Below are 17,241 nucleotides of genomic sequence, written 5' to 3' on the forward strand. Positions count from 1 at the left end.
ACAATGTAGATGGTTTGAAGGTGATCAGGGGCTGCTGTAGGATTGAAAAACTGACACATCTACAGCTGTCTGCCCACAGCAAATCCGCACTGACAATCCTCACTTAATATTTTATTAAATACAGGAGGATAAATATTACAGGAGACCATCAAAGAAATCCTGAGATGCAAGTTTGTTCTATTTTCTGAAAGCAGTGCTGTTCTGCTGTCAGACTATTTTTAGTCAGTTGCTTTGCTAATTTCACTGTTTTTTAATGAAATGTACGCAGGAGAAATATGAAGGGAAAAATGAATAAAAACATTGGATTGAATTTGGTTGGCAGATACTTCGTACTGAAAGACTGATAAGGACATCACTACTTTTAACTGAGCTATGCAACTTTACATCAAGAAATGCAAAGACCCCAAGAGGACTAGCGGTCATTAAATTGGCAGCTAATAGGGATCTTAATAAAACAACTAGCTCCGGCCTAGGGGGCCCTTTTGGCCCCTGGGCCTGTGCCCGGTAGGCTGACTAGAGTATCAAGCAGTTGCTTCATAATGAACATATACTTATTTACTTTCTTATTCTCAATGCAGTTGACAGGCAACACATCAGTCTATTAGTAGTAAACAGCAGTAAACAAGGACACTGAAGGGGAAGCTTTTTGTGGATACAATTTTGTCACCTCGTTTTTATTCATCGCTTAATTTTACCCTCTGTGCTATTAACAGGAGCGTCCACCTGGTGGCAGAGCTGCGCAGAAGAGATGATTGTTGTCTGATGGACAAAGGGCCATTTGGGCATCTTATTAGATATGGTTACTGGAATTAAATTGGATAAGATGCTGGAAATGTGACTCTTACTCTTTGGTGTGATTTACTGGAAAACGAGTTTCTACTGAGATGACCTGATTAGATGAGACGAGATGATATTTCAAACAAAAGATGTTGCAGATTAATGTGGAGTGAAGTCATTGTAATATATGATGCATTAAAAATCAAAGTGCATCTGATAAGCATGCTTTTTCCCCCTGAATCTTGGAGGGGGAAACGTGCTGTAGTAAGAGTGGCTGGCTTTATGAATCATCCTCAGAGGTGGGAGGGGCCCTTCTGGTAAAATATCCCTGTGCACAGCGCGTCACCACAGACATCAGCAGCAGGTCGAAGCTGTCTTTTCTTTTTTTTTGCTTTTGGTTTTTTGCAAGAAAATAACAAAAGAGCAACATCAGGCTTCATGTGTTTAGCCGTGCAGCCCGTGTAGCAGCTCAGCCTCCACCCCTCTGTCATTTATTTTTATGTTTTTCAGCGTCACATCCCCCTGGCCGGAGGAATGTAGAGACGGAGTGCTTTAAAAATAGCATCCTCTCCTCTGACAGCGCTGCTCCGCCGGCTCCGCAGCACTGTGGTGCGAGAAGCAGGAATGCGAAGATGGCTACAGACCTAGGAGAGCTGCTGGTCCCTTACATGCCCACCATAAGAGTCCCCAGGACGGGAGACAGGGTTTTCAAAAGCGAGTGTGTCTTCTCCTTCGACTCTCCAGTAAGTGTCCGCCTCCCTCCCTCCCTCCTCCACACACACACACACACACACACACACACACCGGGACATGAGCGCGCTGTTGGCGGGGAGGGAGTGTGCGGTCTCGGGCTGGCTGACAGTCTTGCTTTGGCTTGGTTTAACAACACACGTGAATCTGCGGAAATGTATATGTGTGTGTGTGAGAGAGAGGGAGTGAGAGTGAGAGAGAGAGAGAGACGTCTCCATGGCCACCTTCCGCCGTGAAGTTGAATGGAAATAAATAATTAAATGTTGTTTACATCTCGGAGGGAGAGAGAGAGGAGAGAGAGCGGCGGAGGGGTTTTCCTCGGTGTTCAGGCCACATTACCGCTTCAGCCAGGCCACTGAAACCAGCATGTAGGCTTCATAACACACCTGCACGAGCTTTGAAATTATCTGAAGAGCTTTTGCAGCTTTTGTCAGGTGTGTGAAGTGAGTTCAGTGGCGGACTTTATCATCATACAAGGAAGGGAAACTGCCTGGGACCCCCAGCTAAAAGGGCCCCAAATAGCTGTAGATTTATTATGATGTTTAGATATGAAAAATATTGAATTATGTTACTATTCTAACTCACTGTATCAAGAAAGAAACTTACAAAAGACCCCAAAGCACTTAAAAAAACATGCAATTGTATACTTCTTCTACTTCAGAGGAAAACATTGTACCACCACATTTACCTGACAGATAAATGCTACTGGTTATGCTAGAGATTCAGATTTTACTCACAAAATATAACAAATGATGACAAATGCCTTATTATTGATCAAACTATCCAGCAATATATAAGAATTAAAAACTCCACACAAGTTGAGTACATTTTGCTGATAATTCCTCTCTTTCACTCTACACTTTTAAGTAAAAATTTGAATGCAGGATTTTTACATTTACAGTATTTTTACTGGTATTAATAGTTTTGCTCAAGAAAAAAGTTTTGAGTACTTCCTCAATCACTGCCTATACCAGCATGCCCAGTTAGAGAAAGAGTGAAAATAAAGCAAGAGAGAGTTTGCCTGGTGCCCCCAAATTACTAAATGCACTCCTGGATGAGTTTACAGCCATCTTTATCTTGTTTTTATGATTTATAATATTTCTTAAAAATGGATTTTATGCGTGTCAGTGGTACTCAGCTGGGGATTTATGATATTACTGTAGTATTTCCACAATAATATGCACACAACAGTGTACTAATAGTGATTTTTTTTATTCCTAATTGTGTTGTTTTAACCCTATAATATTCAATTATAATTTACTGCTGTTTAAGAGTGAGTTTATATTGACTTGTGAAAAATTCACAGTGTTTGTGATTTTATTGTCATTTTCCTGTGTTGTATGTTTTTATACTTAATTCTTAGTCTGTAGGGAACTTTATAGCAGGTTTTGATGTTGTTTCACTACAGGTTTTGGGTTTTGACGATAGGAACAATCTCAATCATTCTGTTTTCATTGATTTTGTCATTTCTTGTGTCTTTTATGACTAAAACAAGTAAGACCAGACATCCAGGCATTGAATTCAGATTTTTTAAAAACTTTTTGAATGTCAGAAACTTAAGATTTTAAAAGCACAGTTTCAAACTGGATTTCGTTGCACCTGCATTGATCAGTATCAGATACAAATTCTGCCTTTCTGGCTCTAAACACACCGTTACAATAAAAACCTACTTTCTCAACTGAAACCGTTTTTAAAGGTGACTCAGCTGTCTGGAGTTCATCATGTTGGCCCGAGCACTGGTTTATTTTTATCCTTGCACTGTTGAGGCTCGTATGTCACTCTGGGCCACTTAAAGGTTTATCACAAGGGGTTTATAAGGCCCACACTGATTGCAGATTTAGGTTAGTTTTGAAGGTTAGGTGAGGTTAGTTTTGAAAAAAAACAAAAAAAAACTAAAGCCCTGAAGGATGTCATATTTATTCTGCATTTTAAAACCACTTAAATTTGACCCACTGGTCACAAGCTCTCAATCTTTTGAATGCAACAAAACGATTTTGTATCCTGTAACAAGCAGTTTGTCAACCTAAGATATGACAAGTGTGGGCTTCAGTCCAACAGGCAGCCCCAGCAGGTTTATGAGGAATAAGGTTACTGTGTTTTTAAACTGGAGGAAAACCTGTGAAACCTCATAGCCCCCCTCCAAAAGAAAGAGGCTTTACTTTGTCAATGAGATGAATTGCCCATTTAGCTGAATGTAACAGATGTTGAGACATGAAACAGCAGCAGCAGAGAATAATATTTCTCTTTGCTGGCTTGAATATCGTGTTAAAGTGTGACTATGTGGATTTACAGTAAAAAACAGGCTCTTCAGTTCCAGGCATGTTCTTAATAAAAGTGAGATTTCTTGTTTCTGTGCTAGATTGATCTAACAGATTTGTGGCTGCTTGACGAGATGCAGGAGAGACTGTTTGGGCATGAAAAATGTGCAGACTCATTGGCACATCTCTCTTATTTGCATTTCCACTGTGCATGTACTGTGACATTTTTGTAACCGGTCATGTGGCCAAAATACAGCAAGTCACAATACGTCCTTTCAGACTGATAGTTCCACTGAAGATTCAGCTTTGATGTTACATCTTTTTTATCATGATAGTGATTTGCTTTTACTGTCTATTTATTCTCATCTAAATTTATCTGTGAATCAGCCTTAATATCACTAAAATGTAGCTTTTCCTCTGTATATTAGATTTAAAAAAGGCATTGGGAAAAGTAATACATGTGATTGTGGATATACACTCACTGTATCAGGTACACCTGTGCAATCAAATGCAACCCAATACAACAGCTCTGGTGTACTGGAGTAAATTATATTGAATGGTGTTCTTAATATTTTGTCCACTTCATTAACATACATGAGGGGGGCAAAATATTACGAACACTTTTCAATATAATGCACCCCAGTACACCACCACCACCCACTATGACCTCACTAATAAACAAAGTAGAATTATCACCTTTCTGACAATGTCAACAGAAACTGAAAATGTATAAGCTTCGTAAAAGTAGAATTTATGGCAGAGCTGTTGTATTTGATCACATTAGATTGCACAGGTGTACCTAATGAAGTGGCTGGTGAGTGTATACTATAGACTGTAAGCACTAAAACCCTCCTTTCCAGCTACTGTTGAATTTAAGAAACCTTGCAAAATAAAGATAGAAGATGTCACTTCAAAGATGTGTAATGTGCGATTTTTAAGGTTTTCAATGTGTTATAAATATATACATATATAAATATGCTGCTGTGTTCATGGTTCTCCACCTCGTACAGCCATTCATCGCTACTGTTTGTTTTATGTGTGCAGGAGTCTGAGGGAGGCCTGTATGTGTGTATGAACACATTCCTGGGCTTCGGACGAGAACATGTGGAGAGGCATTATCGCAAAACAGGGCAGAGCGTTTACATGCATCTCAAACGACATGTCAAAGAAGTAAGTTTTCCACGTGGGCCTTAATTTAATTCATTTTTAACTGGACTACAATCAGCACAGTACCAGTCAAAGTAGAATTGGTGGTAGAAATAAGAGTGAGGATAATCTTTGTTTTGACAGTATTACAAAATGTAATGTGAAAGACTTACCAAGGTGGAAAAATCTCCATATCTGGCATGATTTGATCCTCTGATACTTTGCTCTCAGTGTCATCCCACACAATAAAGAACCAACATTGTTTTAGCCTCAGCGTCATTGGCGTTTAGTTATTAGACCATCACACTACAGCTGTCAGTGATACTACAGTAGTATGTACTGTACTGTAAGGTGCTTTAGATAATTGATGATATCACTCATCTATCATTATTTTGATAATCTCTGATTAGATGCCCCTAAAATGGCTACATCTGAAATGCTCGGTCACCTTTGACATTTTATATGAAAATATTAACTTTGTTTTCACCTCTTCATTGGACATGACTGTTTTAACCATCACACTGAGGTTTGGCTCAGTGTTTGTGACCGTTACTTTTACTTGACATGTTTTCAGTTTTACTGTATTATCACAAAAGTAAATTTACATGCTGGTCTGATTGCAGCTATATTAGAACATGACGTAGACAATATAACAGGAACATCTTACAGTATAATGCAATCCAAAGTAAAAAAACTGCAACAAATATTCAGAAAGATTGTAATTGGACTGCAAGTAATAATTTTCAGTATGGAATAATCTGAATCTGTCTGATTATTTTCCTGATTATCTTTAGTCTGTTAGGTGTCAGAAAATAACAACCGTGCTTTTCCAGAGCTCAAGATGATGACTTCAGATTGCCCGCTTCATCTAACCAACAATTCAAAAGCAATATTAAACTGAAATTTACAATTGCTTAAAACAGAAAAAAGCTGCAGATCCTCACATTTAAGAAGCTGAAACCAGATATTTGGTATTTCTGCTATAAAAATCACTTAAACTAATCCATTATTTGACTAATTGATTCACTTCTAGATTGTAATGTTTTAAAATTTTTAATAAGAGCCAGAGAGATATTGGTTCAGCTCTGAAGTATTCGGTAGTGTTGCATTGGGTTACAATATGTTGTGTGATGTTCCTGTTATTTTGTCCATTCTTGCATGTATAAAAAATTCACTCAGTTCTTGCTTTTTCTACATGAACACATCACACACCGACCCAAACAGTCCTAGCTTCAAAAGTTGATAGTGAACAACAAAGGCCGTAGCTGCTGCCGTGTTTTCTCACTGGCTCTAATTGCCCCCAGATAAGCTCTGCTTTGTAAAGAGCTGCTATTTCCATGCCTGGATCTGGCCAGAAACAGCTGCTCGCATTCTGCAGGCTCCCGTGTCTGCTGTTTTTCTTTCCCATGAGTCCACTTGGTCTCGAGTGTGTCAGCATTCTCTCTTCCTGTCTGTCTGTGGCGTCCTCCTGCCTGTCAAGTGAATGGGCGGTCACCTGAAGCTGATTGGACTGGAAGGAGACCGATGGGTGGCACTGGGTTGTTTTGCTACCAGTCGGCGATTTGGCAAATTCATGTTTCATGTGGCTTCACTGATAAAGTGATCGCAGGTTGCTGATTGATTCACGCATCAATCAAGTGTTGCTAGCAGACTAAAATGTTTCTCCATCACTGTTTAAGACATGTATCAGAGAGAAATATAATAAGAGCAGAGAGTGACACAAACTACAGGCAATGACAGGCCCAAACACAAGACGTTAGACGTACTGTAAATGGTATCTGCCACAAATCAAACTGTGCAACATGAGTAGTTCAATTCATCACTGATATTTTTTTTTTTTTTTTTTTTTTTTTAAATTTTGACCATGCCATGGTGGGGGTTTTCCCCTCGCCCTGTAACCTGACCCGGCTCGAACATCCAGCATCTATTTCTAACAAAATGACAACCATCTGGACTGCTGTCAAAGCAAAGCATACAAGCTTTTTTTCAGCAATTTACAGAGAGAGGAATTTGAAGTGTTATAGGATGTTTTTAATGTGATGAGGGTTATTTGATCCAATTTAATCTCACTTGCTTTCTGTTTCCTCACAGAAAGCCACAGGAGCTGCAGGAGGTGCCATCCCCAGACGGAGAAACGGAAAAGTGTTCCTAGGTAGGTTAAGTCTGTCTGTCAGTCAGAGGCAGTGGTGGAAGAAGTTCTCTGATATTTTTATTCACTAAAAGTATCAGTACAATAATGTATACTGTACATATTCAATTTCAAGTCGAAGTCCTGCATTCAAAATGTACAAAACAAAACTGCAGAAGTATTATCAGCTAAATATACTTGAAGTATCACAAGTAAAAGGACTCTTAGAAAAACGTCCTGTGTGACCGATACATTATTTTATATTACACTATTCGACTATTAATACAGATGCATGAGTGCGTACATAGCATTTTAATGCTGTAGCTGCTCCAGGTGCAGCTAATTTTAACTACTTTATATACAGTTAAGTCGTCAAGTCCAGTGGTCCCCAAGCTGGGGTCACAAGATAAATCCGGTGAGTCATGAGATGATTAATGAGGTACGAAAGAACATAAAACAAAGTTCTGCTTCACAAATTTGTACTAATTTTTTGACTTTTCTTTAATTGTTGTGTTTTTGGGGGAAATATTAGATAGTTTAATCTCTTTGGGCCTCAAACAGTTATTTAAATGAGCCATGTGAGAAGTTTAGAGGGTGAATCTGTCTTTGGTGCAACTGCTAATAACTGATAGACACTTGAAACGTGACAAGGGGCTCCAAGAAGACAGGTTATACAAATTTTCTTAATGTAAAATTTTCATTTGAAAAGTAAGCAGTAACTATAGATGTAAAATAAATATTGTACAGTAAAAAGCACAATATTTCCCTTTGAAACGTGCTGAAGTAGAAGTTTAAAGTAGCAGAAAATGGTAATACTCACCTCAAAATCTTACTTAAGTACAGGGGAGGAGTAAAAGAACTGGTTAGAGGCAGGATTAAACCCCTTGTTGCTAAGTCAACCCTCGTAGTCACTGGCATTGCCCTCATAGCTGAAAACAACATGAAGCTATTTGGTGACAGAAACAGAGATACAGCTCTGGATGCATTTAACATTTTTTGTATTTAAATGTGAATTTTGTATCAGAAACGCCTCTCTCGACTGAAGGAACGCCTTCCATTACAATCTAGTGTTATTGTTTGTTACACTGTGAAGACCCGCCAGTCGGCCTTTACCCGAAGTGTCAGATATTTCCCATGATGAGACCCTGTCCTCCTCCTCCTTCTCCTACTCCTCCTGTGCTCTATATATAGCCCATTTATTTGTATATGTGGTTGGTAACTGTTCTAAATCAAAGTGCCACATGCGCAGCCGGCCCTCCTCCCCCCTCCTTTGGGTGGGGAGGGGGTGCTTGGTTTACAGTGGGGCCGCCTCCTGTCACTCGCCAGCCTCTCAGCTGCCACCACCTGTCAACCGTCCTAGGCTGACACACTTCTACCACTGCTATGATGCTGCTCGGCGAGGACCGGGTGTCTCGCTCCCTCCCTCTTCTCACCCTCCCTCACTGCCGGAGGAGGAATTCCTTCCACTCAACCTTCTACATTATTGATTGTTCCTGTTTTCTTATCGTACAGACTTCATTAGACTGCTTTATCCACTGCCCTCAGTCTGACAGCTGTACATTAAGTCAAACCCTCTCGCCAACGTTTGACTCAGTCTCTGACTTTTTCTTAAGAAGTCCTTCTCTGGGACGATTCACACTGTCGTCCGTTTTGATCTTTTGATGTGACAGCAGGCATGTATGTATCCACCGTCATCTCCATACCAGTCCGGTGATCTAATCAAGCCGCTAGCTGTTTACCTCCGATGTTACCATGAAACCAGCAGCCACAATAACAATGTCAGGGATAACCTATGATCCTGTTTGATGAGTCATTACTCGACTTTAGGCTGGTGGAGGACGACAACTCTATATGGCCAGTGAATTAAGAGAGGGCTTCCTCTAGGTTTCTGGTTCAATTTAAGTTTGATATCATTTTGATTGGAGCTGAAATTATTAGTCAATTAATTGATCAGTTGATCGACGGAGGAGAGAAAGTACTTTGATAATTGTTTGATCTTTTAAGTCATTTTTTTCCAGCAAAAATGTCAAATATATTCAGATTCCAGCTACGGCTGCAACTAATGATTATTTTAATTATCAGTTAATCTGCTGATTATTTGTTCTATTAAATGATTCATTGTTTTGTCTATAAAACATCAGAAAATACTGAAAATTTTCTATAGTTTCTTTAAAATTTTTAATTTCCCAGAGTCCAAGGTGACATTTTTAAATGACTTGTTTTGTCCAACCAACAGTCAAAAACTAAAGATATTCAGTTTACGATCATATAAGGCAAAGAAAAGCATGAAGTCCTCCCATTTGAGAAGCTAGAACCAGCAAATGTTTGTCATTTTTACATTTTTACATTTTTATTGATATGACTATTCGATTATACAATAAACATCGCAACGTCTTGATTGTGATGACTTGATGTTTTTATTTGTCTTACTTGATAGTAAACTAAAGGTCTTCAGGTTTTGGATTGTTGGTCAGATATAACAAGTTGTCACCTTGGGCTTTCAGGAATTGTGACGGGCACTTTTCACTATTTATTTATTTTTTTGACAAAACAATTTGTTGATTAATCGGGGAAATAATTGGCCAATTTATTGATGATAAAAAAACTTCCAGCCCTGATTTTGATAATTTAGTTTAATTATACGATCAATGATAAAATTATGGTTCCATAGCTGCACAAATCACTGTCACTAATTCAAATCCTCCTCAGTAACTCGTTAGTAATTGTAACTGTAAACTGCTGGTGATGAGTGTGTGCTAAATGCCTAAATATAAATGTCCTGTCTCAGTGAGAGAGTCATCAGCATCGTTTAAAGTCATTCTCTCACTGAAGTAAAAAAAAAAAAAAAAAGATGCCACTGATTGTTTCATCTTAGGCTTCATCTTTTATTTCTCTTTCAGACTGATATGTTACTGACTAAAGGAGAGAAGCAAGACAGTAAAATAAAAAAAGAGCAGACCTCACACTCAAGAACAAAAAAGAACAGATCATAAAATTAAAAATAACCGAGGAATAATCCGATCATGACGTGCTTATCAGATGTCAGTCACTATCAAACAGCAGCTGACTAAATGTTTGCTTCTGCCCTTGAAGATTTAGAGCTAAACCGCGACTTTAACGGAGAGGACTATGAATATGAGGATGAGGCCAAGCTCGTCATTTTTCCAGACCACTTCGAGATCCCCTTACCAAATATTGAGGAGTTGCCCGCTCTGGTCAGTGAGTCACTGCTGCACGGGCTCTGTGTATTTCCATGCATGTCCATGGGAAGGTGCACTCAGTGGTTCCCCTTCAATCAGCCTGAATTTGTTCACTTGTCTAGGTTAAAGTGAGAGTTTCTAACATTTGCAATCAAGAATACAGTATAATAAAATATTCTGTGCACACGCAGAGTTTTTACATAACCTCTGGTAGGTATAAGCTCACCTAAATGTTTTTAATTTAGATGATTTTGGTGTTTCAGATTTTGGGGGGAACCAATGAAAGCACATGTAGATGCTTCTATCACCTCTTTGTTTCTCTGCTTGCATGGAGCAGTTTAAGCTTCTTCACTGAATCATGGTTGGTTTCTGGCATGCCCAGGGAGTTGGTTTTTCAAAATATTTTATGCATGTATCATATAATGTGACTTTCAAAAATGTAATGGTTCCTGATGACTACCTTTCTTATTTAAAGATGGTTTGCATGTTTTGTTTCTGTGCTACTTTAGCATCATAGTGCTGCCCTGGTTTTCTATGCTTAATAAAGTGCTTGATGTGGTGCTGCTTCATAGTGTCCTGCATAAGTCTTGCATGTCCACTGTTGCCCTTTCTGTTGACTGACAACTTACAGTTAAGGTTTAGTGATATAAATTGAATGCTTTCACAGTAGAAAATATCAATTCTTATATTTGAAAACACTGTCGATAACAGACAGTAGACAATAACCTCGGTTGTCTCATCTGACGTCCAGGTGACCATCGCCTGTGATGCCGTGCTCAATGCACCATCAGCTTACAAGAAGCAGGAGCCTGAGTCCTGGGAGGAGGAGATCCAGGTGTCCAGACATGCCAGGAGCCTCAGACAGCTGGATAACGGGGTCAGGATCCCACCCAGGTAGGACGGACACAAAGCCACACTGATTATATCACTATATAATTTATACAATGGGCTTTAAATTTGTGCTTTCCATTAACCACAACATCGTAAAACCTAAGGAGTCAAAATGAATGTATTTTCTCCTAAAAATGTAATTTCCCTCACACAACACTTGGTTTAACCTTTTCAGTCTTCTGCCATGATGGGGATAAGCAAGCATTATGTGTATTTTATTCACGTCTTTAAGCAAATTACTCTTAATCTTAATCTTACTTCCATAAAAGACACCCAAGATGGGAACAGCAGTGTGGTGGTATTAGAATAGATAGAAATGATTCCCATAGAAAGTCTAACACAAGAAAGAAGTCATAACTCCCTTTTGATTATTGTACAGATTATTTATACAGGAAGTTTTCTCGGTAAAACCTCTAAAATATTTTACATTCAACCCAAAGAATATTCAAATTATCAAAGTAGATCTCTGTTCATGCAGAGGTGAGAGGATAGCAGTATTTTGTGAAAGTCATGCATCGCATACGGGGAGTAAACACAGAGGTTGATGGAATGGTCCTTTGTATAATGGTCCAAGCAATTACTGCAAGAATACTGCACTCTATTTCCTACTGTGAAAAGGTTAGGTAGATTGGCCTCTACTTATCCCAGTAAACACTGAGTTTTGATTATATTATATATTCCATTACTTTCTGTTTGCCCTTTTTATCAGGTCTGTTTACAAGTACAGTCAGAATATAAATCTGATAACTTCCTAACTTGCTGGTGAGCAAGATGCAATTTCCGATCATTTAAAAAGTGTCATTCATTGAGTCTCAGCACGACTGCATGATTAAACAACAACACGACCGTAATGAGAGTCTCTGTTTCTCTGTTGTCAGCGGCTGGAAGTGTCAGAAGTGCGAGATGAGAGAAAACCTGTGGCTGAACCTGACAGATGGAGCGGTGCTCTGCGGGAAGTGGTTCTTTGATGGGAGCGGAGGCAATGGCCACGCTCTGGAGCACTACAGAGAGACTAACTACCCGCTGGCTGTCAAACTGGACACCATAACCCCAGATGGAGCAGGTCTGAGACACAAAGAAGGAAGCTTCTCATTATTTCACATCAGAAAATACAGTTTTAGGCAAAACTCTGTCTCCTAATTTTTCACTATTTGACTGATCTTTTGGTTTTAGACGTCTATTCATTTGAGGAAGAAGAAGCTGTGTTGGACCCCCACATATCAGAACACTTGTCACACTTTGGAATAGACATGCTACAGATGCAGAAAAGAGTAAGTTAGTCAAGCTGGTTTTACTATTCACTTTTGTATCAGCACCATCCAGCTGTTTACTGTAGCCTCCACACTAAAGACTTTTCTTCTCATTACTCCTTTAGACAGAGAATGGCCACCACACAGACAATAATGCCCGGCCGCGGGTCAGCGAATGGGAGGTGATCCAGGAGTCGGGCATGAAGCTGAAGGCGGTGTATGGTTCTGGTTACACGGGCATCAAAAACCTGGGCAACAGCTGCTACCTCGGCACAGTAATGCAGGTCCTCTTCAGCATCCCAGACTTCCAGAGGATGTGAGTACGCTGTGATGAAACGTCACTTAGAGAGGAAAAAATGTAATATTGATTCAGAAACTATTGTATATAAATCTTTTGTCGTCTTTGGTCATCTTTTGTCTTCTCTGAAAATTGTGATTGTGATGAAAATTGCAATACCTGTCAAATTACAATATCAAATTTCACTCACAAGGACAGTCTTGAACATAAAGTTGGATGTTTAGGCTTTTTTTATAGCAACAAAAGGCCTTTTTAAGGAAGCCATTGTGACTTCAAGTGTAAATAGAATCACACAATGAGCAGGGAACATAACTTTGATGCATGATTTCATTGGCTGTTTCCATTTTAGATCTTTACTGTGTCTTTGTTGTAACTACAGGAGGTACTGTAGATGCAAGACATCACGGAAGAAGACTTTAACTCTGTAACTTGATAATAATTACAAAAAAATATTACAAATAAAATGAATTATTATTACAAATTAGGTTTCTATTAGGTTGAATTACAGTTAAAAGGAATTTGTCAATTAGCAGTTACAGCATTTCGACTTTCAAGTTTCTAAGCAACATGAGACACCTAACAGAGGTTCAATAGGACAGATTGTTCGATTATAGATGCTCAGGTCAAAATGACATTTTAATGTTAAAGGGGCCCGAAAAACATACTAGTTAGGCCCCGGAAGATCCACATTTTGTGTCTATCATTTTGTTTTTGTAGTAACATTTTCTCTCAAATGAACAAATTGACAAACAACATCAATAAAGAGGCATTAACTCATGAAATTAAGTATGTATATGATGCATCTTTATAGTGGTGCTTGCAATATTGCAGTATGATTTATTTTCCACCTTCTTGTACTTGTTTGCTTGCAATTACTGATGTTGCTCTATTTTTTCACTGATATCTGTGGAGGTAAATACAAAATAACACAAAACCGATACTTCATTTAAAAACCTACAAGGTATTGAAACAACTAATATGGCTGCAGGTTGAAGATGTTAGTATCTTGTTTGTTTCCATGTGCCCCATCTGTGGTGAACGTGTGACATGTATTTTGATCTTTAGGTATGTGGGCAATCTTCAGAGGATATTTGACTATTCACCCCTGGACCCCTCCCAGGACTTTGCCACACAAATGTAAGTGACTCCAGTGTTACATAATGTAGTGTTGTAAAGCACAAACAAGTGAAGGCTTTTTCCAGCTGCTGCTGTCTCTATGGCTGAAAAAGGTTAAAAAAAAAGGCTGAAGTTTTGTTATGAGTAACACATTTGTATCTTGGTAGAGCTGGAGTGCAGGACTTTTGTCTCCCCCTTCTGGCAGTGAGAGTAGTTACAAAAACACCGTTGGTACGTGTTTATGTCATAGCCTCCGCCATAGCCTACTCCGTCACTACTGTCGCAGCTGTAAAACGGTGGATAAATTGTTTTGAGTGTCACACAACCCCTGTGAAATGAATCAGAATTTGATCCATTTGGTCCAATAACATTGGAAAGTCTAGAAGAGCCGCACGATTAAATTATTTTATCCCCGTTTAAGTTAGCAGAGAGCTAACTGAAAGTTAGCCACTTGGCCAGCAGAAATCTCTGGTGCACATGCTCTGCCTGTAGAGCATGTGCAGTATGCATTCATCCGGCAAGCGCAGGAATGTTGCCACCAACACCAGATTTAAAAACTCCACATACTGTGAAATACAGAGAGATTTACCTGGCAGTGATAGGCTTAATCAGCATTGTGTGTGAACTGTGGCAAGAGCTTGAATGTAACAAATGTTCATTTATATGTATAAGTTCTACACTGCAAGTTTAATTAAAATGCTTGACATTGCAGTTTTATAAGAAGTATATGAATCTTAGTTAAGCCAGTAAATAGTACATATTTGTCTGGATGAAAGCATTTTTCCAGCATGTTCTGGAAAATATCTGGTGTATTTTGTCATGTACGCCGTGTGTGTTGCAAGAGGCCAGTCAGATGCTGACTGAAAGGCAAGTTGAGTCCCAGCCAAGCAGGTAATAAATATCGGTTATGTGAATCCACGTTTCATATTCTGAGGCACATTCCCAGATAAACATTTGTTCAGTTCACAGGACTTGGCAGGCATTCCTTGAGTGGGGGTAGGTGATAAAAGTGGGGGTAGGTGGGGTCATCAGGTGGGCACCCTCCTTCCTTGGTGTTTGGCTGATAAGTCCACGCCGCAACAGAACATCAGGAGGATCAGTTGAGTCCAGGTTTCTTCTGTCAGTGATTCAGTCCTGGTAATGCAGACTGTAAATCATAACCAGCAGTAACAGAACTTACTGAGGCACATTGCCAGATAAATGTGTTTATCTGTCCCCGTTCTGGTTTGATTGAGCCTGTCAGCACCAAATCAGGTGATAGAATCTGTGTATCCTGATGTCTGAGGTCTGTATTTATCTCTCTTAAAAGCACTGGAGGCAGAGTGTCAGATAGGTAGGATTATCCTAATTAAATTGATGATACCACTTTGCATGAATAAGATTTCCAGATACAAAGTATAAGCAGAAAGAGTGAGATTTATATTTACAATACTGCAGTCAAAAAGATGGTCATGATGGTCTGATGATGAAAACAATAACTGTTGGTGCTACACCCTATTTACCCAGTTTAATTTTCTTACTGGGGATATCATGAAAACCCATCGATCTCCTGTCATCATATAAAGAACACACAAGGAATCGCTTATGTGTTTAATGTGTATCAAATGTAAATCGTTATTCACCATTTTTAGTCTATAATTTAATCTTTTTGGGAGAATATTTAATCTTAAATCAACTGAATTCTTGCAATATAAATGCTCTTTTTATATTGTACTTTTTCATCTTTCTTGATAAAGTGTAAAAGAGAGATGAGTATAAATTCTCATCCTTCTGTCACACCTTTTAGTATAAAACAATATAAGACTGATGTGAATCTGAATATACAGTAGGCATTTGAGGAAAGTGATACTGGTGAGACTGATTTTACTGAAATGTTTTGAGTTTGACCCCAACAATTACCGTGTGGTTTGTTGAATAACACATCCTGTTTCTGTAGTCCGAAGAAGGAACAAAGATTTATGTTATGAAATATTTTGTTCTCAAATAAATTATGTACTTTCTACCGTCACGTCTGCAGAAGAGACCAGTGATAAACCAAAACAGTTAAAAGAATATGAAGAAATTGATGGATTTAAGGAAATAGGGAGAGAATAGCAAAGTGATTGTAGTTATTTATTTCAGCTCCTTGCACAATGCTGGTTCTGGTCTGGTCTGTGGTGCTGGTTACTGTGGCAACCAAGGTCAGTTTGAATTCGTGCCAGCTTTGTGAGACTGAAAAGTCAGAGTTAACAAGTTAGACACAAGGTCCTCTGGTGTATTGTCTGAAGAAATGTTTATTCTGAGGAGTAAACACAACATGTGCCTTCAGGGTGAAAACCAAAAAAAATCCAACAAGTCTAAAACAAACTTCTGTTCTAACATTTATGCTTTTGTTTTTGTCCGGCAGGGCTAAACTGGGACACGGGCTGCTCTCAGGCCAGTACTCCAAACCACCCATGAAATCTGAGCTCATTGAACAGGTGATGAAAGAAGAATACAAGGTATTAAACTGGGTATGTCCAGCTCCCAAACTGGGTCCATAACCGACAGACGCATGTTAATACTGAGTGGTAGCAGAATGAGTCTTTTTCCACTTAATGACTGAAGATGCTGTTTAAGAATCTAGATCAATTGTCCCAATTTTAAAATGCAAAGCCTTGTCATTCTCTTGAGCTTGCATACCTTTCTGTATCTGTGACAGCTGCAGACGAGCTTGTTGAAACAAAAAGACGTGATTTTTAGATACATTGTCAAACATCGTGTTAGTCTGAAGGTAGCTGTTGGCTGCGATCTGAAATGTGCAACTCAAATTGTTTTCGAACTCAGCTCCAGGCACAGCTCTAATACATCGCTGCATCACATCTTAATTTTGTCGCAAATGCTAGCTGTGCTTGATGATTGTAGCCTCTTGAGCAGCCTATGGCTTTTTATGTTTTCCATGTGTTTTTGTTTTACCAATTCGAATACACATGTTATGAAATCATAGCCTTTTTAAACACAGCTGGCAGGAAATTAGAAGAGGAAAGCCATTAAAGCATAATGGGACCCAGCACTAGGTCTGTAAGCCCCGGGCTTCTTGTAAGCCTTACCAGCTACAGTAATTGATAGCACAGAGCTGTGATCCTGCACTTCCTCCACATGTGATGGTGGAGTCAGGTTTGGACACATATTGACAGCTGGGAAGATATACGGGGGAGGGGCTTGTGTTGGCATGTTGTGCTCAGTTTGTACTAAGACAATATTACCCATTAAAATGATCATTAATTAATTATCATTAAAATGGCTTGGTTTGATTACATATGGATAGTTTACTGGTGTGGCAGGATGTCTCTACTTTATATTTATTAGATTGGCATTCAATCATCAATCAATTATAAGCATTATTCATATATAAGATATCAGTGGTGGACAAAGCAATAAAACAGTATAAACAAACTCCTTTACAAGT

General features: G+C 38.9%; 1 protein-coding gene across 3 annotated transcripts in view; it reads left to right on the plus strand.

The window, feature by feature from the left end:
• The first annotated feature begins 1,155 nt into the window (after nucleotides 1–1,155).
• The window catches only part of usp13 (ubiquitin specific peptidase 13), a 35,145-nt gene continuing 19,059 nt past the window's right edge, over nucleotides 1,156–17,241 (plus strand). The window contains exons 1-10 of one of the 3 annotated variants that reach the window (XM_044362102.1): nucleotides 1,156–1,520; nucleotides 4,830–4,955; nucleotides 7,023–7,083; nucleotides 10,153–10,274; nucleotides 11,011–11,153; nucleotides 12,029–12,213; nucleotides 12,324–12,421; nucleotides 12,526–12,716; nucleotides 13,764–13,835; nucleotides 16,201–16,294. In XM_044362102.1, coding sequence (XP_044218037.1) covers nucleotides 1,410–1,520; nucleotides 4,830–4,955; nucleotides 7,023–7,083; nucleotides 10,153–10,274; nucleotides 11,011–11,153; nucleotides 12,029–12,213; nucleotides 12,324–12,421; nucleotides 12,526–12,716; nucleotides 13,764–13,835; nucleotides 16,201–16,294 — 1,203 coding nt within the window. In that variant the 5' untranslated portion in view covers nucleotides 1,156–1,409. Of the gene's footprint in view, nucleotides 1,521–4,829; nucleotides 4,956–7,022; nucleotides 7,084–10,152; nucleotides 10,275–11,010; nucleotides 11,154–12,028; nucleotides 12,214–12,323; nucleotides 12,422–12,525; nucleotides 12,717–13,763; nucleotides 13,836–16,200; nucleotides 16,307–17,241 lie in introns of all 3 variants that reach the window. The other 2 variants (XM_044362103.1, XM_044362101.1) reach the window with 2 other exon arrangements.

The sequence above is a fragment of the Thunnus albacares genome, chromosome 9 (assembly GCF_914725855.1).
Source record: "Thunnus albacares chromosome 9, fThuAlb1.1, whole genome shotgun sequence".
Lineage (NCBI taxonomy): Eukaryota > Metazoa > Chordata > Actinopteri > Scombriformes > Scombridae > Thunnus > Thunnus albacares.